Source organism: Helobdella robusta (genome assembly GCF_000326865.2).
Source record: "Helobdella robusta unplaced genomic scaffold HELROscaffold_74, whole genome shotgun sequence".
Taxonomy (NCBI): domain Eukaryota; kingdom Metazoa; phylum Annelida; class Clitellata; order Rhynchobdellida; family Glossiphoniidae; genus Helobdella; species Helobdella robusta.
In genome coordinates, this window is record NW_008705420.1 from 181252 (window position 1) to 206610 (window position 25359).

The window sequence follows — 25359 nt, forward strand, 5'->3', positions numbered from 1 at the left end:
ACTCTATATAACTCTATATAACTCTATATAACTCTATATAACTCTATATAACTCTATATAACTCTATATAACTCTATATAACTCTATATAACTCTATATAACTCTATATAACTCTATATAACTCTATATAACTCTATGTAAATCTATATAAATCTATATAGACTCTATATAACTCTATATAACTCTATATAACTCTATATAACCATGCATACTACTACATTCAATCAATAAAAATCCCACTAAAACCAGGAACCACCGCGTACCTGCTGAATGTATCATGTGAAACAAAACAAAAAAAAACACAAAACAAAAATCACACCACCAAGTAGAGTAAAAGAATAGGAGACCCTAACCTACCTATGTAACTAAATTACCTTATGCCCTAGCCTACCTATATAATAAATTAATTTTTACCTCACCTACCTATGCTTCATTAACTTAACTCAAGACTCATGAAGAAAGAGAAAAAGGAGTAAAACAGAACATAAAATACTACCACACCAACAAACATGATGTATGTATGTATGTATGAGCAACCGCTATAGAACCCACGTAAAATATAATAAATTGCAACATACAAACACACAAACCACAGACATGCAAACTCTATATAACTCTATATAACTTTATATAACTCTATATAACTCTATATAAAATAAAATTAAATAAAAAATAAATAAATTAAAAAAATATAAATATAAAAAAATGAGATCAGGCACTCCGACTCGAGCGAGGCAGAAATGCCTGATCTGATTTCAACGTTTTTTCAGCTCCTATTTATACTCGTTTCAACCATACATTTTTATCATTTCAATCATTCACATCAATAAAAAACTTATTTAATGTATGTACTACACTATTATACAGTCTTAACCAAAGGCTAACCGTACTAAATTGAAGTCATCGAACGAACGCCTTCGAAACTTTCTGATTGGCTGGTTGAATCTGCTATATTGCTTTTCATATAAACATAATCTAATTTAATTATTTTTATACATGGATTCCAGTCAATTTATATATATATATAATAAAAATTCATTATAAAAGCAATAGTTATCAGTGCTATATATGTAAGCACGCAGCTCAAATTTTTCGGGGAGAATTCAAAATTGTTTGAGACCACACCTTGCTTAACATCCAATTCCAAGCCGAGCCAAGCCAAGCTGAGCCAATATGCATAAATTCATTATAAAAAACAACAGTAGCCATTACTATATATGTACGCACGCAGTTCAAATTTTTAGGGTAGAATTCAAAAGAGTTTAAGACCACACCTTGCTTAACATCCAATTCCAAGCCGAGCCGAGCCAAGCTGAGCCAATATGCATAAATTCATTATAAAAAACAACAGTAGCTATTACTATATATGTACGCACGCAGTTCAAATTTTTCGGGGAGAATTCAAAATAGTTTAAGACCACACCTTGCTTAACATCCGATTCCAAGCCGAGCCAAGCCAAGCTGAGCCAATATGCATAGATTTATAAGCGCTTTTATATTAAAATTTTGCTCGCTTTTAAAACGAATATCCCAATATAACAAATTCTCCATCCTATTTTAACTTTCTTTGATGCTTTTTAATCAGTCAGGTCACAAAAATCGTTAGTGATATCGCAATGAAATCAATTTGAAATTTTTTTTTAATTATTGATAAAATTTTTAAATTGTTGATAAAAATAACTAGTATATATAGTGTAGTAAAACGTTTAAAATTTTCTGAGAGAATTTAAAATAATTTGAGACTACACCATAACACAATTGTACAATTTGAATGTGTAAATACAACATTATAAATGTATTATAACTATATGTCTATTTCTTTATTTAGTTCTGCCTGTGTATATTTTGTCAAATTTATTTGATAGGAATTGAATATAACCTTTATACCGGCTGATTAACTACCATGCAGTAAAATAACTACTGTTGACACCATTTCCTCCAACGATTTCGCAACGAATTGCCCATACCATATAATTAGAATAAACTCTTTCAATCAATGTTTACATTTTTATATTGTCATTTATTCTTTCGTTTTTGTTTCTGTACTAATTTTCGTGTCAGATACAATAACTTAGTTTTTAAGTAAATTTTCATTTTCGTAGCTATACAATTTAAGTGTTGTTGGTGGTTCACAAAAAATTTTTTTATTTAAAATGCAAAAAGATACTTAACCGTCATAGAGCAATATCTATCCTAAAACAGCATCTAGTATCACCTTTTAAAACATTTTGAAATTTTAAATAAAAGCAATATTCCGAAATTAGTAAATATACGATCGTAACTTTTGACTTGGGCGATAAAAAATCACCCTCCAATTTCTCTCCGGAAGTAAGCTCCTTGTTCGACCGTCAAAAATGAACGAAGGCCGTTATATTTATTCTAATTATATGGTCCTAAGTATATGTTTCATACTTTCCAACATACCCACCAACATGTACACTGTACAGTATACACGAAACTACAGTCAATTGAACGTTAAGATTATTCAAATATAACTCTTCAAATTGTCACAAACTTTACGTAACAATAAAAATTTGGCTAATTGAAATAATAAATCATAAAAATGTATGCAAAATATTTGAATGAACACATTTGAAACACACATCATTTGAAAAAAGTAATAAAAATACAAGACCTGTGCACAACAGCGATCAACGACTCAAATAAATGAATAGACTAGGCATAAAAGTCAATGGAAAACATGATAAAAATCATGCAGACAAACTATTGCAACAATTATATCGTTATGACAAATAACGCTAAAAACGTGATGAAAATATCATTAACTACATCATCTTATTTAAGTATTTTCATTTTTATTATCATCAAGGTCCTCATCAACCTTTCGATGCTTAATTTAACTCAATCTTTCTTCTTATCTCCATCCTCACCAACTTCAGGGCCAGTGGAATAGTTGCCATCCCTAATTTCAACTTTTGATCTTTGATCGCATTCATCTGGCAGTCTGTACTTCCTGGATATGTAAACAAAAGAGGCGGGAGTAGCCACAAAGAACAAGATGGCCGCCAGGAAATAGTTGAGTCGGTAGATGTTGATGGTGGCGTAGAGAGGCAGAAGGACACAGCAGACGTACGTCATCATGCCCGCTACACTCAGCAACTCACTGGTCGTGAAAGTGATGATGACGACGATGATGAAGATGACGATGTTGAAATGGTCGATGATGAAGATAAATGAAATGGCACGACGACGAAATGAAAGGTGATGAAATAAATTGGTGATAATGACAGAAGATGGCGATGATTTATTAAGAAGATGGCAACGAAGACTGGAGCAAATAGCATCCAACCTGTCATAAATTGGGAAATCAGCATAAACGAAGAGCATGGTCGCCATGACAACCAACAATCCCATGGTCTTCGAGGGGTCTTCGGGCAGGGTCCAGCAATTCCTTCCATTTTGATTGGTTGAACGTTTATACCACGTCACTCATTATTATCACCGTTGTCGTCATCATCATCATTATTGAAATATACCTCATTATCATAAACACTCTGATCATCTTATCATCGTCATCATCATCATCGTCATCACCATGATTACCAATTGAGATTAAAAGCCCACTGGAGTAGAGGAACTGAATTAAGAGAGAATGTGATGAGAAGGAGGAGGAAGATGGTGAAACTGATGTTGTACTTGTTCTTTTGCGGTGATGATAACAATGATGGAGCTCTTGATGATGATGATGGTTTTGTTGATGATGATGCAGATGATGATGATGATGCAGGTGATGATGATGATGCAGGTGATGATAGATGTGAGTAGAGATAAAGTTGTTCAGTCCTGCCCCCCACGCCACTCGCCACCATCTAGTTGTAATTAATAATGGGCAAGCATCTCTAAATGATGACGTCATAATGAGGAAGAGGAAATATAAAAAGTGAAACATACCCGCATAACAAATACTAGCATAGACGCAAAAATACCCAGAGTACCGCAGACCAAAGAACCTAGTAACAATCCTAATATCAACATAGCATACTGCAACAACCGACATCTTGGAAACGTCATTTCTTTGCTCCTTGAAACAAGTGAAATTATATTAAAAAAAGAATTAAATAGAATATGATGATGAGTAAAAGAATGATGAACAATAATCAAGGCATCTGTGACCTTCGCGAACTGGTTGACCACCACCCTGCTTCACAAATTTTAATTTTCACACGAATTGCCAGCATTTTTAGTTAGAAGACAAAAAATTGTTAAATAAAAGAAAATAACTTCTTGCATGGACCGCACCCAAACAGCAAAAAATGGTGGTGGCGAGATCAAATTTAAAAAATATAACATCCACCCCACAAACTCACCCAGCAAAACTTGCCACACTGAAAAACAACCAATCGATCAATCTGCCTAGGAAGACGACCATGCCATAAGCGAGCAGGTAGAGGAGGAGGGGCATGCAAGAGTTCCACGCCCCCCACGAATCCAGGGTGTCCACGTCATCAAGGGGCAGGCCCAGTTTCGATGAAAGGCTGCTGTCGTCTGTTGAATAGCTGGCGGCGGTAATTGTGGTTTTGTGCTAGTTTCTATTTTGCTGATCGTTCTCACAGATTTGAAGTGTGAAGTTTTGTGTTTTGTTGATTATTTATATCACCGAGAGCTATCGCCATCAAGCCACTCTAATTTTGTCAAGTCAACTATTTTTCCGTCATCACTCACATCTTCATCATTATCATCATCATTCTCGTCACCACTACCGCCATCATCATCAGCATCAGCGTCCAGCAACCTCAATATGAATCTGACGACCATGGTAACGATACCAACTCGGTAAGGTTGTGCCCAGGTGAGATGCGCTGCAGAGAAGTCTGGGCAGAACACTGTTCGAAGTGGTGGCAGGTGGTTGGTGGAGGGAATTTATTTAATCAGTTCATCATCGTCATCATCATTTCTCTCATTCATTACTATCATCACTGCTATTAATATCATCAAATATCTCTGTCTTTAATATTGTCATAATTAAACCATGCATACAGATAGACGAACAAAAAGAAACAAAGAGACAGACTGAGAGAGAAGACAGAGACAGATTAACACGAGACGAACACGAAATAGAAATACTAAACAAACAAACAAACAAACAAACAAACAAACAAACGAACGAATAAACGAACGAACAAACGAACGAACAAACGAACGAACGAACGAACGAACGATGATCATCGAGCATCATGAGTTGCCATGATAGAACCATGAGAACTTGCAGCAAGATGTATGTCGGTAGTTGGAAGATGTACATTGATATCACCTGTGTGTGCGTGTGTGTGCACACGTTTGTGTCATCCTCATCATCCATTAACAGATGGATGTATAGATAACGATAAAACAAATTAACGATGAAAGCGTGAACTGACGCAAGTTGATGGGACTGTGGAGTGCAGTTGGGCTCGGCTGAGTTGGAGACTACTTACTATAGTCAAGTCAGTGAGGCCGTGGTCGGTCTCAAGTTAAGCTACGGAATGAATAAAAGAAGGCCAAGCTAACTCCTGAGGCTTTACGCCACTTAACTTATTTACTATTCCCAGCTGAAACACAAACTATCATGAAAAATATTTACAGTTTCTGCGTTGTCAGATTCTGATTTTTTAAAGAATAATTTGAAAAAATAAAGAAATACTTTTTAAAAATTTATGAAAATAAGTTTAACTCTGGCCGAAAGGAGATTATTTGGCCGAAACTGGCTGAGGTCGAACATTTAGTAGGATTCTAATAAAAATTAAAACCGTGATTAAATGAGTAATGAGAATGAGTGAACGAATGAATGAGTGAATGAATGAATGAATGCAATAATGAATGAGTGACCTGTGACATGGTACCCTTCCAATGGTAAGCAATAGAGACTCGGTACGTGCATCGGGTCATTAAGTACATGTGCACTTGGACGAGTTCATCTGTATCGTCGGGCTGAGGGGTGTTCAACATCATTATCATTTCTCCATCTTCACCACGTCTGTCATGATAATGATGATAACGATGATGATGATGACGACGAAGATGATACGAATGATGATGATGATGAAAAATATTCTTACGGAACGGAGAGATATTTATGTTCTTTCGACCAGGGAACATGCATCTTGAAGACTGTTGTATTGGCGTCCGCATCTGAAACAACATGTCACTGCTTGCTATATATGTAAGTACTTGTACATTCAACACTGCAGCACCCCCATTCATCCACAACATCCTCACGAGGGGGGACCACAATTTTGACGGCGGGGGGGGGGTTAAGACAGATTCGCGGTAGTGTGACTGACGACCTTTTTTAAGCTTATCACATTCAACTTTTAGTCGATTTTTCAGTCAAAGCCTATTTGTTTGCCAAATTTATTGAGGAGCGCTGTTGAACACCGCGGAGAGAACCCTAACCGCAACCCTACCTATATCTATAAAATATAGAATAATTTTTAATATTTGCACTTAATACATAAGTCTCAATTTAAATTATCGGTTTACGATCGTCTTCTTGTTCTCACTTCTTCTTAGCTCGTGTTAAACACTCCTTTGTCAAATCTGCATTACACTACGAAGGATGAACATCCATGAAAATGAAGAAAGTTCGAAAGAATTCCCATGAAACTGAATGAGAGTAAACAAAAGAGAGAAGCATCTTCTTACTCACCCTCACTCCTTCCTCCACATCTCACACATTTGAACTTGATGGTGTATGCTTGGAAGATACTGACGAAGCCGGAGAGAGAGATGTTGTAGAAGAGGTGAGAGGAACGTGTGGTGTTGATGATGATCTTATCCTCGGTCAACGATTGGATGGGCGAGAGGATAACGTCATGAAGAGATGTGACGCGGTGGGTGGTCGTGCGGTTCGACAGCTTGTACATTTCCATCATCATCAACATCTACCAGGATAATAATAATAATAATAATAATAATAATGATGATGATGATGATGATGGTGGTGGTGGTGACGAACTTACTGGTTGTGACGAGTGTGGAACTCTGATGATCCAGTGAGTGAACATGTCCAAGCGATCTGAATTCAACATCACCATCTGTGAGGAGGAGGAGGAGGAGGAGATGATGATGAGGTGATGACGACGACGACGATGATAACAAAAAATATCACCTTGATATTAAGATTGGTGGGAGGAATGAGGTTGGCATACCTGGCGAAGTTGCCCATCTGCTTACTGTTTACAAATAGGGATCATTCTTATTCATTTGTTCAGTACATGGAGCAATGAAAAAAATGAATGATCGATCTAACCACTTGACCTCCTTGCCATTCAAAGTGCATGCCCCCACCCATGACGGATCATCCTGTGGAGATTCATTCGTTTATTCATTCATTGAACCGTTCATTCAATCATTCATTCGTTCGTTCGTTCATTCGTGGTTAACGCGTTAGCTCAGTCGGTGAAAGTGCCATCTTCCGTGCAAGTACGCGATGACCTGGTTCGATTACTGCCTGCCCGAAACTCAAAGACTACCACACACCATGTGTGTGGTGCGCGGTTTGAATAAAGAACAAAAATCTCATTCATTCATTCATTCTTCACCTCATTCATCCCATTAATTTATTCATAAATTCTAAAATTATCATCCAACGATATTGGTCAGCGCCAGGAAGCCGTAGTTGGGGGCGTTCACTTTCGCCATCGTCATGACGACGTACGATGCTGCCGATACCTTCATGGTGGTTATGATGGTGATGAGGATGATGAAGACGAAGAAGATGAAGAAGATTATGGTTATGGTGAAGATGATGACAACTAACATTTCGTTCAACAAATTTGAACGTCTTTTTTTTCTTGACCTTCCAAGGAATGCTGACCTCAATGTTGGTCATTAGGTCATAGTTCATCTGTTCATAAATGCATTCGTTTGTTCATTCATTCAATCGTTCGTTCAACAAATCATTCATTCAATTGCGACTAGATGGATGGATGAAAACCTTTTGATAGACGGGCCCAGAATTTTTCTCGAAATGATATTGAAATGAGCTGTGCACGTGGCTCGCGTCTGCCGATATCTTATTGAAAATTAATGAATTAATTGATAAATTATTATAATTGATCTACCTAATGAATATTAATAAGGTGGCAATCCCTCACCCTATTGCTTTTCTTGTCGACAGTGTCATACAGGGCTCTTGCTAGCTCGGTGACCACCTGTTTGCACCTGGACGAATTCGAAAGAAGATGATGTTGTTGGAGATGCTGATCACGATGAATACGCTGACGACAACAATGATGGAGACAATGATGAGAACTAACTTCATCATCTGGTTATAACAGACATGCGTCCATATCCGAGGAGAGGATGAAGTCTTCATTACATGTGCGAAGAAAATCGAACAAAAAGTTTCATAAAAACTATTTTAATTCAGAACCGTTACGACTGACTGAATGATAATCAAATGATTCGAGTGAATAATTTAAAAAAAATTTCCAATGCCTACCTGAGCCATTAACGTACTGTCGGTGTGCATGTACTGCAAATAATTGATTCAACCTTATCATGTTATTTCAACCATCTTTATGAATTACAAACTTGACTATTTCATCACTTTGATAAGATTATTTTCATATTCACCTTATCAACTTTCGCGAATTGTTGTCTGTCGATCAAATTATTGACTCCTCCCCCAATTGAGATGAACACCACAGCATCCAACATCTTTTTGGCCCAGTACTCATTAACATTCGTGTACACGGAAGCCATCACCGAATCGAAGACTGCTACTGGTGGAAATATATGGGGTGTGGCTAACGTGACAATGGTTTGCACTGACGACCTGTCAAAACTAGCCAATAAGAAGAGAGATCTAGCCACTATTCCACCCTGATTGATCGATGAAAATGTGTACATGGCATTTTTAGAGCATTCAATTAAAAATTATAATGGAGAATTATTTTTCTTACAGAGTCATCATCATCAACACTATCATCATCATCATCTTCATCACCACCACTACCCCCCACCAACCATGTGATGGCCGATAATGACGACAGACTCTGGCTTGATGTTGTTATTCCGAGAGCTGTACAACAACAGTACCTGGTCTATGCATTCCTGGCTGAATTCTATTAAAACGTAATTATATTATCTATATTTAACATTAATAATAATTACAATAATTAATGATATTATTATTAACGAAGAAAATATGAGTGACAAACAACAGACCCGTCTGAGGTTTAATAACCCCACCATAAAATCCTGACAGCTCCTTCAATATAATTTAATAATTATATTATATAATTATTAATATTATTCAATTATTATGCACTGTATAATTCAAATAAATTATTTCATAGCCAACCTGATTGAAATCAAGAGCAAAGACATCAAAATGAAAGGTGGTTATCTTCAACTTTTTAATTATTCTATGCAGGGATGACCCCAGGCCGGCAACTGATTTGAACAAAATTCATCACGCGATTACGAAAATAATAAACATTAATAATAATAATAATAATAATATATGAATGATAAAAATTACAAAGAATATTCCTCACCATCCAAATGTGAGCCAGAGTGACCAGGTATGAATAATATGGGCTGACCGTTCAGTTTCCTCAAATCGTTTCTACCACAGGAGTTAGTTTATTTTCAACTTTTATTATTTATATTTCATAATTATTTATTTACAGACTTGATGTATCATTATTTATAGTTTATAAAGATGAAACAGCGTTGAAGGGATGATGACGACGATAATAGCGATGAATGCTCATTTTAGTTAGTGTTGATAAAATAATACTTCATGAAATCATATGATGATATGAAAGATGGTGATGATCACGAAACGAACTCACACCAACTAGACAAGAAAGAAAAATAGAGAATAAGCAACAGTGAAAATGATTAGTGGGTGTTGTCATGCTGGTACATAATTGCACTCCAAAAAAACATACCCAGTGATGATGTCTACTAAATATTTGGCATTACAAGTGCTTAATGACTTTAATTCTACATATTTGCACATGGATCAAATCCAAATGAGCAACATTAAAACGATAATAAATAAGCAACGGTAATCGCAATGACTAACTCCTCCTTCCCATAGTAAAACAGTTTATAATTAGGGAATTTATCTGTTATGGAACTTGCCAACTTTATTTTCTATGATAAAAATTAAATAATGTTAATATTAAAGTATTAAATACGTAAAAAAAAGCATTTAATTTGCCACAATTAACCATATACTTCTTAAACAAGCTTAACATCCAATCATATAAAGTTCAACAAACTTGTATGAACTAAATAAACACATTTTTTTTTTAATTTATAAAAAAACCAGCTAAAAATAATCAAACTAAACAGCACAAACATGGAAGGAGAGTTTGGCATTGATGATGACGTCATTTCCGTCACATTCACTGGCTTCCTGACCAAAAAGATGGACATAGCAGGCCACAAAGAATATCAACAACAGAGTCAATAAAAATGTCCCTTTGATGACAGTCAGCTCCCTTCTAGCCATTTCAATTGGATGACGTTTTAAACATAAAATAAGTTTTATTTCTAACTAATCTAACTTGAATTAAGCTACTATACTTTTATAAATTCAGTAATTAAACATTAACAAATAAAACCATCATACATTTCAGTAACAAATATTTAAGTAACAAATATTTATTAAATTAATGTGCTAGTCATCAAAATATTTTCAATTTAGCATTCCTTCAATGTAATTAACTAACTGACTGGCTAACTACATATAAACAATGAACAAAGCATGTGCTAAAATAAAAATATAGATTCATGAAAGTTATATAACATTACAAATTAAAAGTTTTGTACATCACAAGCTTCTGAACGCTCAATCTACCGTTCAGTTTTCAGGAGAGAACAAAAATAAATGCATTCACTTTGCATGTCATACAAACATAAGCGACGCATGCATACAACGTGCAACATCATCATCTCTAAAGTTGGAAGGACACAATGCTTTTATAGATACACATTGAGCTGGAAGCCAGTCTGAACTGCACACCCACACACGCACACATATAGACATACAAATCACGCACTCGTACGCACACACCCACTTCATATTCAACTTAATGACCATCTCAAAATTTTAATATAAAAATAATAATATTGTAAATATGAGAACAGGCTTTCGAGATTGTAGATTATATAAATATAAACGAATGAAAACAGAACGAAGCAAACGAATGAATAAAACGAATGAATGAATGAATAAACGGATAGAATTAGTGAATGGCGATGGTGAACGTAGCAATTAAAAAATCGATGTTAACAAACTCCGAAGAGCACGCACCTGAGCAAACATTTTTTTTCATAGTCAATCAATAAATTAAATTAGGACACGTAAGTGATGGTGCTGATGTCTGACTTTCGTGCGATCGCTAACTTATAAACCTCAAATCTGACGAATGACCATCTCATCAATCACAAACACACAAACCCGCCATAATTTAAAATGTAAAAATATGTGAATATGTATGTGGTTGCCATAGCAGCAGACATTTTGTGGCCATCTAAGGCTGCTGGGTGCGTTTTGTTTGCTGCTGCCTCGCTGCAAGGCATTTTTAAAATGGCAGCCATGCATTTAGAATAAGTAAAATTTGGAGGTATTTATGCTTTCCTGGCGTACAAATTATTGAAATAAATTATTTTGGTGGCATTTAGTTATAAAATATTGAATAATTTATTCATAAACCAGCCATTAATTTCTAGACTGATTTATTCAATTGTTTTATAAGAATATTTACAGGCTGGAACAATTGTATTTTATCTATTTTTACGTTTGAGAATTTGTTCATCTGTTTGTTCGTCACTTTATCTTTCAATTCATACATCCATCCATCCATCAATTCGTTCATCCATCCATTAGTAGTTTGTTCCATAATTTATTCATTCTTGTAACCATCTGTTTATTCATTCATTCATTCATTCATTCATTCATTCATTCATTCATTCATTCATTCATTCATTCATTTCTACTTCACCCTGTTGATGAAGTGATTGTTGTCGTCCGTCGTCGTTTTTTGCATTGATCTCTTTCAAAACTTATCCATACTGGTTTCACAAAAAAAATCTTTCTCTCTTTCTCTCTCTCTCTCTCTCGCTTACATTCATTTGTTCATTCATTCACTCAATCAATCATTCCTTCATCTATCAATCCATTCATTCATCTATTCATGTATTCATTCGTTCAATCATTTATTTCTGGGGTGAACTTCCTAGCTTTGAATCTGGAATGCGTGCAAACGAGCACACATGAATGCCAGCATGCTTGTGTGTTTATCATATTTATATTCAGTGACAATGCACACAATACATGTTTATGTTTTCTACACATGCTCCAATGTCAACAAAATACAAACTTACCTACATATATGCATACAAACATTCATACAAACACACATACATACGTACGTACATACATAGATACATACATACCTATATACATCGAGTTTATACATACATACATGCTTCTAACGACGAACCAACCATCTTTTCCACCATATTACAGACATACGAAATGACAAACACATTATTAAATAATTTTATTGCACAACATTTAGATAGCATTAAACAATATTTTGCAATATTAAACAATATTAAACAGTATTAAACTATGTTATGTGACGCTAGGCAAACATTTTCATAACAGAAATTTAAGAAGTTATTAATTGGAAGAAGTACCATCAAATTTCATTAAAACTTTTTCTGAATTTTTACTATTAAATTACTTTTTACCAATAAATAATGATGCTAAAATTTGTTAGGAGGTAAATTAAGACGAGTACCATCAACATCAGCACTTCCTTCAGAATGATAGACTGAGGTTGTTTCGAAGTTAGTCGGTTGATTTCTTTGTTGATGGATTGAATAGTTGGTTGGTTGGCTGGCTGATTGGTTGATTGGCTGGTTGGTTGGTCGGTTGGTTGGTTGTTTGATTGTTTGGTTGGTCGGTTGGTTGGTTGATTGGCTGGTTGGCAGTTTGTTCATTTGTACGTTATGACAAGCTGAGAAACGATTCGTGTAATTGATTTGAAATGTGACTGAACGTTAACGCTTCTTTTAAATTTTAAAATTTATTCCAAAAAAACATTTAATCTTTAAAAATTTGAAAGTAAAGAAGTAAAGGAATAAATTATTAAATTAAAATAGCGACAAATATCAAAATATCGCACGAATTAAGATTTAACGTCCAAACACACAACACACACACATACACACATACACACACACACACACTGAAATGTACAAAAACAAAATTGGTGCGTATTAATACAGGAATGTTGTGGATACAAACGAACAACTGATAGAAACGCCATACTTGAAGCAATCATAATGGCCATAAAACTCACCTGCATTAACACACAGTAAACAACCTCCCGTACTTGAAATACAACACAAGTATACAGACTAACACACACACATACAAACAGACACACATACAAACACACACACATTTACCAACGTATGCGATGGTGTACAAACATTCGCATATACATTCATTGGTGCTGGCAGTATTGATTTATACGGAAAAAGAACGCACTACGTATTCTTGCTTACCCCCAAAATAAAGTTCATTCATTCATTCACTCATTCATCCATTCGTCTGTCCGTCCACCAATTTGTTCATCCGTCCATCTATCCATTCATCCATCCATCTATTCATCCGTCCATCCATCTAAGATATACCTATTTACAATCAATTTAATCGGCAACTAACCAACTAATGAAAATCCAACCAACTAATAAGGAACTCGACTGATGTAATTAGGGAAGCATGCCCCAGTTGAGGAACAGGGATGTGCCGATACGTTGGCAACTGTGGAAGTACCGAAAAAACATCGTGGCCATACTAACACCTCTTCTATTATCGCCCGTGTTGATCGTTCATTCAACGCAAGTTGGTTGTAGTTTTTTAAAATTTCAATTAAACTTTTGAAATGTGCTCTGTTCGTCTTTCAAGCTTACAATTTGTATCGTTTAAGTTAAATTTAATGATTCAATTCTATCTCGCCATCCATCAATCCCTGTCTGTCAGTCCATCTTGTCATTCATCCATCTATTAATGAGTCTTCATCTACTCATCCATCAGCCAATCAACCAACCAACCTACCAACCAATCACTGAGCAGGCAGCGAAATGCGCATTCGCCATCTTGGTGATGGCCGTCTACTGGATGACCGAGGTGATCCCTATGGCGGTCACTGCCCTCCTGCCCATCGTCTTCATGCCCTGGTTTGGCATCATGGACTCCAGAGATGTTTGCGAACATTATTTGAAGGTGGTTGTTATTTGGGTTAATTGTTTATTGGTGGTTGTGAAATTTCAAGTTGAAGGTTCTATCTCACTGAGTTTTTGTATAGTTCAATATTTTACGAACCTAATCTGTGTGCTCTTGACAACATGAAACTCAAAAAAGATTTTCTGTCGGAGTTATTAGATTAACTCACGAGAATATGAAGACATCAATTTTTTTTCCAACATTTCTAGAAGGGGTAGAACCACGAAGATTTACTATTTTTCAAATGATTTGTGAATCCACGATCCATTTTGTATATTTCGAAAAGTTTTCAATTAAGAAAATTAGAAAATATTTTTAGAACACCTCTAAATGCGCGTGTGTTTGTTGCTCTGAGCAGGATGCAAACATGTTGTTCTTTGGTGGGCTGTTGGTCGCAGTGGCTGTTGAGAAGTGGAACCTTCATAAGAGGGTGGCCCTCAGGGTGCTCATGCTGGTCGGCTCCAAGCCATGCTGGTCATTGCAAGTTTTATATTTTTTTAATTATTTTCATAGGTATTTGAGCAAACACGCGTAACAACTGCACAGGATCATGTTCGGCTTCATGAACGTAACCGCCTTCCTCTCGATGTGGCTGAGCAACACGGCCACAACCGCCATGATGATCCCGATCGCACACGCCGTCCTCAGAGAGTTGGGCGAGCACAGGAAGAGGGTGAGGGAAGCTTCCTACGCCGTTCTGCCCTACAACGCTGCAGGTCTGTGCCGCCGGGAACTTCGATGGTATTAATTATTAAAATAAATCCAACCTCGTTAAGAAGCATTTGCTTTTTTGTAAATTTTTGGAAACTTTCATCGTCTCATCGATCAAGCAGCCGAGCAGATTCCGCTGGAGATCCGCATAACAAACGAAGATAACGATTCCGATTCCGATAATTCCGAAAACCAACTTCCGCCGGAAGCAACAGGGGGCAGGTACGTCCTTCCGGCAATTCCTCAAAACGAAAGTTGCATCATGTTCAGAAATATGGAAAGTTCCAGAGACGACGCGGGAATCCCGAAGAACGAAACCTGCCTGACCTTGATGGAAGGTGACCTTCAATCATGTGATGACGACGATGATGACGAACCAATTTCATTTTCTTCCCGGAAGCCAAAAACGGAAGTTGTCAGTGATGCGAGGAGGAAGAAAACATCTAACAGACAGCAGCAGCAGCAACAGCAGCAAAAACAGTTTGTCGATCGTTCTTTATCGCCGATCCAAGCATCAACATCACCACCACCACCACCACCACCCTCATCATCATCATCGTCGTTGTCGCCATCAGTCATAAAAGATCACCATCTTCTACTTCCAACAAGACAATTGCACTTCACGCCTCAACCGCCCATCCCCGAAGTTTCACCTGACTCCACACCGGAAGTAGACGTCTCTGACGTCACATTTCCCGAACGGAAGTTAAAGACGGGTCTAGAAACTAGGTTGAAGCGAAGTGATGAAAAAACTATTGATGTTGGTCATGATGATGATGGAGATGATGATAAACAGTGTGGTGGAAATGACGTCACTAGAGATGTAAAAAGTGAAGATGGTAATGATAATGATGAAGAAGCTGGTGATGATGACGATGCTGATGTTGGAAGCATGAATCCATTCAGGAAACAAGCTGCTGATGGTGATGATGATGATTTCAGCTTCGATTTCATCGACGCCACCGAAAAAGATGATGATGATGGTGGTGGTGGTGATGAAGGTGGTGATGATGATGCGACTTTTAATGAAAAATTTTGTGAGGATGTTTTCAGCGTAAAAGAGAAACACGATGAAAATGATGAAGATGAAAATTGTAATAATAACAATAATAATAACAATGATAATGATGGTGATAAAGATACAAGTCTTCTTGATAATGATAGCTCAAACGACGTTCAATCGATTAAACTCGATTCGAAAGGGGTTGATGACGAGAGAGTCGTTGATGGTGAATGTGATGTTCAGGCCGGTGGTGGGGGAAAAAGTGATGATAAAAATGATGATGATGATGATGAAAACAAAGATGGTGATTGTGGTGTAAATGGTGGCGTAAAATTTACCGATCCCCTGAGAACAACGTCATCATCATCGTTATCGTCACAACCCTCATCGCCATCTTCTTCATCTTCGTCACACTCGCTGACCAAACTACAAACAACGACATCAACTTCACGAACAACAACAACTACGCAACCAACAACATCATCAACATCGAAATTACTGTCAACAACATCAACAACACCCAAGTCTTTATTGCCAACAACATCTGCATCAGTCGCAACTACATCGGCTACAACTAAATCACCACCAACAACCACCACAGCAACAACAACCAGCACGAAAAATGGGCCAGTAAAGATAATAATAGGCGACGACGACGACGACAACCACAACAGCAGCGCAACACTGAACGTCATGTCAGACGCAGGCATGCCAAAGAACCCGAGCAGCGTCTTACTCTTATCTGACGGTGAGAAAAAGAGGAAGAGGTACACAAGCGCTGGCAACAAGTTTGTTGCTGTTGTGTTGTTGTTGTTTTTATGCTGCGCTGTTGTTGTTGTTTTGTTGTTGTTATTTTGCTATGGACATAGGCACAAATACTTAAAGATACAAACAACCGACCAGCACAACGCAGGGGGAGTCGATGAGTGAGGACCGCCCGGACGCACCTCCAAAAGATCGGCAGTTCAAAAATTTTGGCAGGGCCCTCAAACTGAGCATCGCGTATGCCGCAAACATCGGAGGGACTGCCACACTGACAGGCACGGGACCAAACATCGTTCTCAAGGGCCAGACTGATTCGTTAGTTTGTTTTCCAGATTGCTCTGTGATGATTAAAAGATGTAGAATCTTATGTTGATATCATTTAATGCGTGCATATTAACTTTGTACAAGTTTGTACAAGGGCAACGCGGGCATCAACTTCAGTTCCTGGTTTGTTCTTGCACTTCCCAACATGTTCCTGGCTCTCGTGCTCGCCTGGCTCTGGCTGCTTCTTCTCTTCCTTGGTCCCAGGTTCTTTCTTCCTGTCCTCCTTCTTCTTCATTCTCTGTTTAATTAGTTAACAGATTCATCCTTTCATTCAACCGTTCAACGACTCATCTATCTTCTATTTTTTCATTAAAATCTCCGTTCTTTCGTTCGTTCGTTCATTCATTCATTCTCTGATAGAAATTCCTTCCGTCCATCATCAACCAAAGAGGAGGAGGCAAATGCGAACATCGAGACGGCAGCCGACGTCATTCGCAGGGAGTACAGGAGGCTCGGTGGCATCAGGTGCTGCTGCTGTCTTTCCTTCACTCTTTCATTTATTTATTTGTCTATTCACCTATCCATCTATCTATCTATCCATCCATCCATCCATCCATCCATTCATCTATCTATCCATCCATTAATCCATCTACCCATCCACCCACCAGCTTTGCGGAGGTAGCAGTCCTCTTGCACTTCCTGGTCCTGGCCGGTCTCTGGCTCTCGAGAGAACCTGAGTTCGTGCGAGGTTGGGGAAGTCTCATGCCGAATGAGTTAGTTTGGATTAGTGGATAGACTGAGTAGACGAATGAACGAACGAACGAACGAACGACTAAGCGAATTAACTGATGAATAAATAAACCATCCATATACTCAAAATGATATTATATGTGCATAAATTATGCAAATTAGTTACGTGACAGACGCAAGTGTGGCCATAACAATCTCAGTGTTCCTCTTCATCATTCCGAGCAGTCTGCCTGACTTCTGTCGTGGTGGGCGGTCCAATGGTGAGAGTGGGGGGTGGGGGTGGGGCGGGTTTGAAATCTGGTTGACGCCGTTGATACTGATCGCAAATTACCGTGAATTTTATTAACAATCAGCTTGTCGAAACTCTTTCGATATTTCAAATTTCCTAGTGAAAGGTGAATAACAACACTTAGTTTTAAAATATTAAACATAGAATATAACAAATTATGCAGACGAGGACTCGCCAACCAACCAGCACCATCATCAGCACAAGTCGTCTTCGTCAACCGCCCTTCTTGATTGGTCCTCCGTGAACAAGCAGATGCCCTGGGGTGTCCTACTTTTGTTGGGGGGTGGATTCGCCCTGGCAGACGCTTGCAAGGTATGCCCTGCTTGCAAATAACCTTACTTATCTTTACACTAAACTGTCAACATCACGTCACAACGCCACATCAGAACTCCGGTTTATCGGGCCACATAGGCGAGATGTTGATCAGCTTTCGAGATTTGCCCATCTTCCTCATCAGCGTCATCCTCTGCCTCATCACCATCACCCTCACCACCTTCACCAGCAACGTGGCCACCGCCACCATCTTCATGCCCATACTCGCCGAACTGGTCCGTTGCCATTTTGGTTTCTCATTTTTATTCCCATTCTTTTCTTTCTTATCATTTTCATCTTTTTTGATCATCACCATCATCATCATCCTCTTCTTCGGCATCATCATCATCGTCATCACCTGCCAGGCCGAACTAGTGCACGTGCACCCATTGTACTTAATGTTCCCGGTGACGATTTGCGCGTCCTTTGCGTTCATCCTTCCAGTGTCGACACCTCCGAACGCCATCGTGTATGCGCACGGCGACATCAAAATCAAGGACATGGTTGGTGAAGTTTTCGAGAAGTTGAGTCATGCAAAACCGAGACTATCTTCGTCCCAGCCTGATCTTAATTAAAACTTTCAAACAATTATTTTAAATTATTTTTAAAATTCCCACGACTGAGGACCCGACGACGACACAAACATCAAAACAGGCATTCAATTAACATTTTTAATAATAATATTTATGGAAAGAGAACAAGAAATTCATGAATATTAATAACTCGCAAACCGACCAATCAGGTGATAGCCGGCATACCGCTAACCGTGTTATGTTTGGTGGTTCTCCAGTTGGCGGTCAACACGTGGGGCTACTCCTACTTCGATCTCTCCACCTTCCCACAGTGGGCTTACATCAAAAATTCTTCTACCTCTCTGACGTCATCGGTCATGTCGAAAGACCTCGTCAATTTATCCACCACCACCACCACCTCCACCCCACCATCGTTGTTGCAGTTTAACAAAAGCGAGGTGTAGATGTGCGGGTTCTGCAGTTCTAGTCCAATTGGTCGACTGTTTGGTTGCCTGTTGTTTGATTGGTGTCTGTTGTTTGATTGGTGGGTTGTTTGGTGTCTGTTGTTTGATTGGTGGGTTGTTAGGTGTCTGTTGTTTGATTGGTGGATTAATATCTGGTCGATAAGCAATTCTTTGGTTGGTTTATTGACGATTGTTATTTTCGTTTGTCCACGTTTTGTTATTAAATTGTTTTATTGAATATTATATAGATGTATTCATTTTGGAGTTTGTATTTTTTACGAGTATTTTATTGCACCTCGATCATTTTTTCGTCGCTTCTGTTTATCATTTTGAATCAAGTTTGATACCTGCTTTAAATTTGGACGTATTTTGTGCTTCACATCGTTAGCGACAAACAGTTTTGCCCGATATCTGTATCTGTATGTACTGTACACATGTATGTTTTTAACCATTCCATTTTAAAACAATGCCAACGAACGCGTATACACACACACACACACATACGCACACAAACATTTATCGTTATATAACGTTGCAAGTATACATAGCTCGTAAGTTTACATGCTTTATTTATATAAAAAATTGTAAATATGGCGATATGAATGATACTGTTGATGCTTACAATCGGCTTGCTGTACATTCTTGCTGTTCCATCCTATTAACATTCTGACAATCACTTGCTATTTGTGTAGGTAGGTAGGCGGGTAGGTATATAGGTAATGCAGGTGACGTCACACTAATATTACCTCACTTATCGTTACAACACTTAACATTACATCATCACATCACATATTTACATTGACTTGAATCACACGCCACATCATAGCATATGATGTTAATTGATCGAATAATTAATCAATTAATTAATTAATCAATTAATTAAATGTAGTATTTTACGTTAATGAGCCCATCTACTATCATGTTATTTTCAGAGAAAAATTATAATTTAATCGATGAAAGTATTATCATCATCATCGTCACGTCATCATCATCACATCTATTTAACTTAGGGATCTCATTTTCAATATTCATTGCTTGATTTATAAATTATTAATTACATCTGAATGCAGCCATCCAATGAGAACAGAGATAGAGATATAATTTATGCAAATATGATCCTAAATAATGCTAATGTATGCATAATAAATAAACAATTGAATATTTGTATGTAATATTTACTTACAAGCATGTGTAGTATTTAGGCAATAATAATAACAATAAATTATAATAATAATGACGATGATGATGATAGTAGCAAGCTTAAATTGCTTTTTATACAAGTCCAAAATATTTTAATTCTGATGGTATTTCGCCTGGAGGAATGATGACCTCTCATAGGGGTCCGATTAAAGTTGGAATCAGATGAATTTTAAAACAAATACAGCCTCGGAATCGAGTGGAGAGTACGCTTCATAATTGAAACTTTTTTCAGCGTTGCAATAAACATCTTCTTTTTATGATGAAAAACTTGAAAATTTAAACTAACAACAAACACGTGTAACTTGAAAGATAATAATATAACCATCGTCTTCATCATCATCATCATCATCGATGTCATCATCATCACCACCACCAGCATCGTCACCAGCATCGTCATCTTCTTCACCGTCAATTTCATTTCGGCGCGCACTTCTTACCAGCCCAATCGGGCCAGGTCCCCAACTTGAAGAAGGAGTAGCCCCAGGTGTTGATGGAGAGTATGAGGACGGAGAAGGTGAGGAGGCACATCACCGACCCGCACTTCATCTGCATTCGTTCAAATCATCATTATCACCTTACTTGCATTCAAAACGATAATCGTTGATTGTGAATATCAAAAAGTTTATGACGGCCCTCATGCACAGCTGCTAAAATTAAAACCTCTGAATTCGAACAAGAGATTGAAGATTATCTCGATGAAGGATTGTTGGACAGGCGTGAATCACCTATTGTTTGTTCTAAATAGTTTGTTTCTATTCTAAAAAAATTTTCAAATTTGTGGCTTTTTAGTATTCGGTTTTCGAATCAACTACATTCTGAATTCATGCAAATTCGCTATACGGTTTATCTCTAGCGAAATAGTAATTGTTTAGTTGGTTGAATAATAATTGGTGATCGTTTCTTGATTGGTTGGCTGGTTGGTTGAATAATTAGTGACTGATTTATTGTCGTCACCACCATCCTCATCATCGTCGTCATCGTCATCATCATCGTCATCATCATCGTCATCAGCACCTGCTCACCATCTGAACAATAGTGATGTCCCCGTACGAGTAGGCAATGGCGTTGGGGGGAGTGCCGACTGGCAGGATGAAGGCGAAGGATGAGGCGATGGTGACGGGGAGCATGAGGTAGAGAGGGTTGATGCAGGTCTCCGATGATATCTGTGCCAGGATGGGTATCATGATGGTAGTCGTGGCCATGTTGCTGGTGAACTGCGTCATGACGAACGCGCAGACGACCATGATCATGCTGACCACCACCTGGGGCAGGTTCTTCAAACTTATCAGGAACTGACCGATCGATTCGGAGAGTTTCGAAACCTGTTACAAAAATAGTGGAGGAAGGTTTAACAAAAGAAGAATTGAATGAAATAATGAATGAATGAATGAATGAGTGAGTGAATGAATGAAGCTGACCTTGCAAGCATCAGCCAATGCGAACCCACCCCCCAGCAGAAGGATGACACTCCAGGGCATCTGCTTGTTGGCTGTCGGCCAGTCCAAGATGGGAGGAGCTGGTTTCGGAGGGTCTGCATCTAGCCGTTGTGATTGGTTGATATTAACAGATACTATCAGTTCGTTGTCGTTCATCATTTGTGATTGGTTGATATAAGCATTAATAAATACAAACGGTTTTCATAGTTGATAATGATTAATGGTTGGTTGTTAGTTCAACGTAAGCGTCATGGTATGCTATTTAAATGATTGAATAGGTTGATAGTTGATACAAAGGCATGCATCCCATGATGTGCCAGCCATGCAAACCTCTCCTTCGTCTAAAGCAGAGATAGTTTGGAAACTTGGACGGGAGGATGAAAAGAAGAACGCAGATGGTGATGGCTACACATGCGTCTGTCACGAAACTGTGTTTTTCAATAGGAATTGGCGTGTGTATGTGTGTGTTCGTGTGTGTGTGTGAATACAGTTGTGCAAAAATAAGCGTCAACCAGCCAGCCAACCAGACAGCCAGCCAACCAACCAGACATATTTAACTTTCTTGGGGCCAGGGGCAGTGTTGTTACTGCTGTTAGTGTTGGCAGTGGTCGTTGGAAGGGGTACTGCAGTCTTCATTACATCACCCCACCCCTTCACGAACTCGGGCTCCCTGCTCACCCACAGAAATGCCAGGACGAGGAAGCTGGCGCCCACTACCATCTCCGCAAATCTGTTTCGTCATTTGTATTCCGTGTATGTGTGGATTCATGTAGGCGTTTTGTGGGCGTTTGTAGGAGAGTGTCTGCTGGCAGTTGTGGGTGTCTTGCGAATGTTATCAGTTGTCTAGAATACATTTATGGTTGTGCGAATGAATGAATTGAATGAATAGATAAATGATTAATTGGTTGGCTGATTGGTTGATTAACTGATTGGCGTGAATTATTCGTACGTCATCTTCCCTAGTTTGATGTACTCCGTTTTGATGACTTGATTAGCCGTATCGTCAGATTCAACCTATAAATATTCATTCATTCATTCATTCATTCATTCATTCATTCATTCATTCATTCATTCATTCATTCGCACTTTGAGTTTTGTTAATGTTTTAATAAAAATCCAATCATCCAACCAGCCAACTAGTCAATTTATTAAACCATCCTTTAACAGCCAGCCATCCAACCAATCACACGCACACACACGCACACACACACACACCACCTTATTCCTTCCAAAAGTTTCTCTGAACCCAAAGAAGATGAAGAGAATGATGACCCAGGCAAAGAAGAGGTCGAGGACCATGGCCGGCATGCCGATGACCAGCCAGGAAGTGAAGTTTATCATGCTTGTGCTATATAATCTGTGTGTGTGTGTGTGTATGTTTGTGTGCGTGTGCGTGCATGTGCGTGCGTTTGCACGTGTGTGTACGAAGAGACAGAGCAACCAACATTTCCATCTGTCCCTTGAGAATGATGTTGGGCCCACAGCCGATCAAGGTGCCAGTCCCTCCGATGCTCGATGCGAAGGGGATGGAGAGTTTGAGGGCCGTCCTGAAGAGGCTGAACTTTTTCTGGCTGTCCACTTCTTCCGGAGTCATGCTTGCCAGGGTGGCTGCCATCTTCTCCGAGTCTCTGGTCACGTGACAGTGGGTGAGTGAGTGTGAACGAATAAAAGTTAACGGTGTTCAATGACACGATAACAAAGATATATCCGATTTCAAACCGCAGTTGTTGATATTATAATTATTTCATTCATTTGTTCATTCATTCACTGACGTCATCTCGGCAGCCTCAGGAACAGCAGCAGCTTCAGGGGCAGCCGGAGGAGGAGGTGGGGGAGGGGTTGCAGGTTGTGATTGGGGTGGTTCCACGGAGGCAATCGGAGGGGGTGGCATCATTGGTCGTGCCGGTCTCTGTGGAACTCCGCCCGGAGCAATTCCAGGTGGTGGTGGTGGAGGGGGCATGCCAGGCCGCAGAGGAGGTCCCATGTGAGGACGTGGTAAGCCGGCCATAGGAGGTCTTCCCATTGGGGGTCGTGGCGGGCCAATGGGAGGTCGAGGGGGTTGATCGTTGTTGTTGTTGATGTTGTATTCATTGTTGATATTGATGTTGTCGGTAGTTGGATCAACAACAACAGAATACATCCTATCATCTTCGCAAATGATAGAATCTCCATCTCCACCTTCACTACCTTCATCTTCTTCTCGCGGTGAACTCATCTCAAAGTTATCACTGTTATATTCGCTACAGTATACATCGTAGTTAGCATTCGCACTTGCACCGCTGTTGGCGTTCTTGCCTATGTTGATGTTGTTGTCGTTGATGTTGTTGATGCTTTCATCGAAGTTGTTGCTGATGTTGTTGTTGGTAGGCGAAATAACGACTCTTGATTCAGTTCTTTTTATTTCGAGTTGTTTCTTGCGGTTGTCATCGAGTTCGGTGAGGACCGCCTGAGCGATGGGCATCATCATGGCGGTTGTGGCCGTGTTGTTCAACCACATGGACAGGAAGGCTGTCACCACCATGAAACCGAATATGATCCTGCGTGTGTGGTTGTGGTGGTGGGCTGTAGTTGAAAGGATGATGAAGATGAAGGAGGTCACAAAGAATGGTGCCGAATAAGATGAAGCTAGATTTCAAAAAATGTAGACAATCGCGATTGTTATTGATAATGTTATTATACGGTTCATAGTATAACATTGCCACGAGCAACTGACCACTTGGGTTTGGAGCCGACCAGCATGAGCACCCTGAGGGCCACCCTCTTATGAAGGTTCCACTTCTCAACAGCCACTGCGACCAACAGCCCACCAAAGAACAACATGTTCGCATCCTGCTCAGGAAAATATCATTTATTCAGATTCCTTAATTTATCTGCTTTTCTCTTGTTCACTCATTTCTTCGTAAAATCATCAGCTTATCCGTACATCCATCTGCCCATGCATTCATTTATTCGTTCGTTTATCATTTATTCATTCAGTCAGTCAGTCATTTTCACAGTAAAACAAAAAAATATTTAACGCGATCAACATGACCCAATCAGGTATGACCAACCCCCAGCCAACCAAACCCTGACCGACCTTGAGATAATTTATACAGATGTCCTTCGAGTCCATGACACCCAGCCATGGGAAGAGAACGATTGGGATCAGGGCGGTCACTGCCATGGGGATCACCTCGGTCATCCAGTACACGATCATTATCAGGATCACGTACGCGCATCTTCCTTGCTGGGTGCGTTTTTTTAAAGAAGGTAAAGGTTATATTTAGATCAACCAACCAATCAGTCGACCAACCAATCAGTCAACCGACCAACCAACCAATCAGACGGACTCACCTTCACTCTCCACAGGCAAGGAATTGGGAGTAGTAAGATTGGTGTTAGGACTGTTAC

The 25359-nt window shown here is 38.8% G+C and overlaps 4 protein-coding genes across 4 annotated transcripts; 1 reads left to right on the forward strand and 3 right to left on the reverse strand.

Moving 5' to 3' along the window:
• Window positions 1–1695: 1695 nt before the first annotated feature.
• HELRODRAFT_194331 (hypothetical protein) lies at window positions 1696–6100 on the reverse strand (the record flags this gene model as incomplete). Its single annotated transcript, XM_009031436.1, has 11 exons — window positions 1696–1773; window positions 2460–3124; window positions 3311–3412; window positions 3565–3745; window positions 3770–3830; window positions 3913–4042; window positions 4329–4517; window positions 4754–4844; window positions 5179–5272; window positions 5827–5974; window positions 6057–6100. 10 exons carry the CDS (start codon window positions 6098–6100, stop codon window positions 2863–2865), a joined length of 1302 nt encoding a protein of 433 aa, XP_009029684.1. The 3' UTR covers window positions 1696–1773; window positions 2460–2862.
• Window positions 6101–6638: 538 nt separating this feature from the next.
• HELRODRAFT_181648 (hypothetical protein) lies at window positions 6639–10471 on the reverse strand (the record flags this gene model as incomplete). Its single annotated transcript, XM_009031437.1, has 15 exons — window positions 6639–6881; window positions 6960–7034; window positions 7109–7172; window positions 7250–7302; window positions 7591–7671; window positions 7760–7846; window positions 7937–8014; window positions 8097–8153; window positions 8578–8826; window positions 8971–9068; window positions 9172–9214; window positions 9308–9399; window positions 9504–9574; window positions 10040–10110; window positions 10319–10471. The coding sequence occupies 15 exons, from the start codon at window positions 10469–10471 to the stop codon at window positions 6639–6641; spliced, it is 1515 nt and encodes a 504-aa protein (XP_009029685.1).
• A 3288-nt stretch (window positions 10472–13759) lies between these two features.
• Window positions 13760–19333, forward strand: HELRODRAFT_89773 (hypothetical protein; the record flags this gene model as incomplete). The annotated part of the gene is made up of 13 exons (XM_009031420.1): window positions 13760–13886; window positions 14118–14263; window positions 14622–14737; window positions 14810–14983; window positions 16881–17082; window positions 17161–17270; window positions 17427–17531; window positions 17675–17779; window positions 17919–17995; window positions 18209–18357; window positions 18432–18593; window positions 18723–18860; window positions 19100–19333. The coding sequence occupies 13 exons, from the start codon at window positions 13760–13762 to the stop codon at window positions 19331–19333; spliced, it is 1845 nt and encodes a 614-aa protein (XP_009029668.1).
• Window positions 19334–21305: 1972 nt separating this feature from the next.
• HELRODRAFT_103893 (hypothetical protein) lies at window positions 21306–25359 on the reverse strand. Its single transcript, XM_009031438.1, has 13 exons — window positions 25299–25359; window positions 25046–25191; window positions 24683–24798; window positions 24347–24506; window positions 23415–23587; window positions 23188–23326; window positions 22919–22983; window positions 22614–22699; window positions 22499–22526; window positions 22300–22397; window positions 21952–22070; window positions 21517–21855; window positions 21306–21429 (listed from the first exon to the last, which is right to left on the reverse strand). The coding sequence occupies exons 2-12, from the start codon at window positions 25163–25165 to the stop codon at window positions 21541–21543; spliced, it is 1419 nt and encodes a 472-aa protein (XP_009029686.1). The 5' UTR covers window positions 25166–25191; window positions 25299–25359; the 3' UTR covers window positions 21306–21429; window positions 21517–21540.

Coding starts and splice junctions, on each gene's coding strand:
- HELRODRAFT_103893 (XM_009031438.1), bottom strand. CDS start 25,165: ATGATCGTGTACTGGATGACCGAGGTGATCCCCATGGCAGTGACCGCC. Junction 24,799..25,045: donor TCTGTATAAATTATCTCAAG/GTCGGTCAGGGT, acceptor TTTCCTGAGCAG/GATGCGAACATGTTGTTCTT. Junction 23,327..23,414: donor CTCAAGGGACAGATGGAAAT/GTTGGTTGCTCT, acceptor ACACACACACAG/ATTATATAGCACAAGCATGA.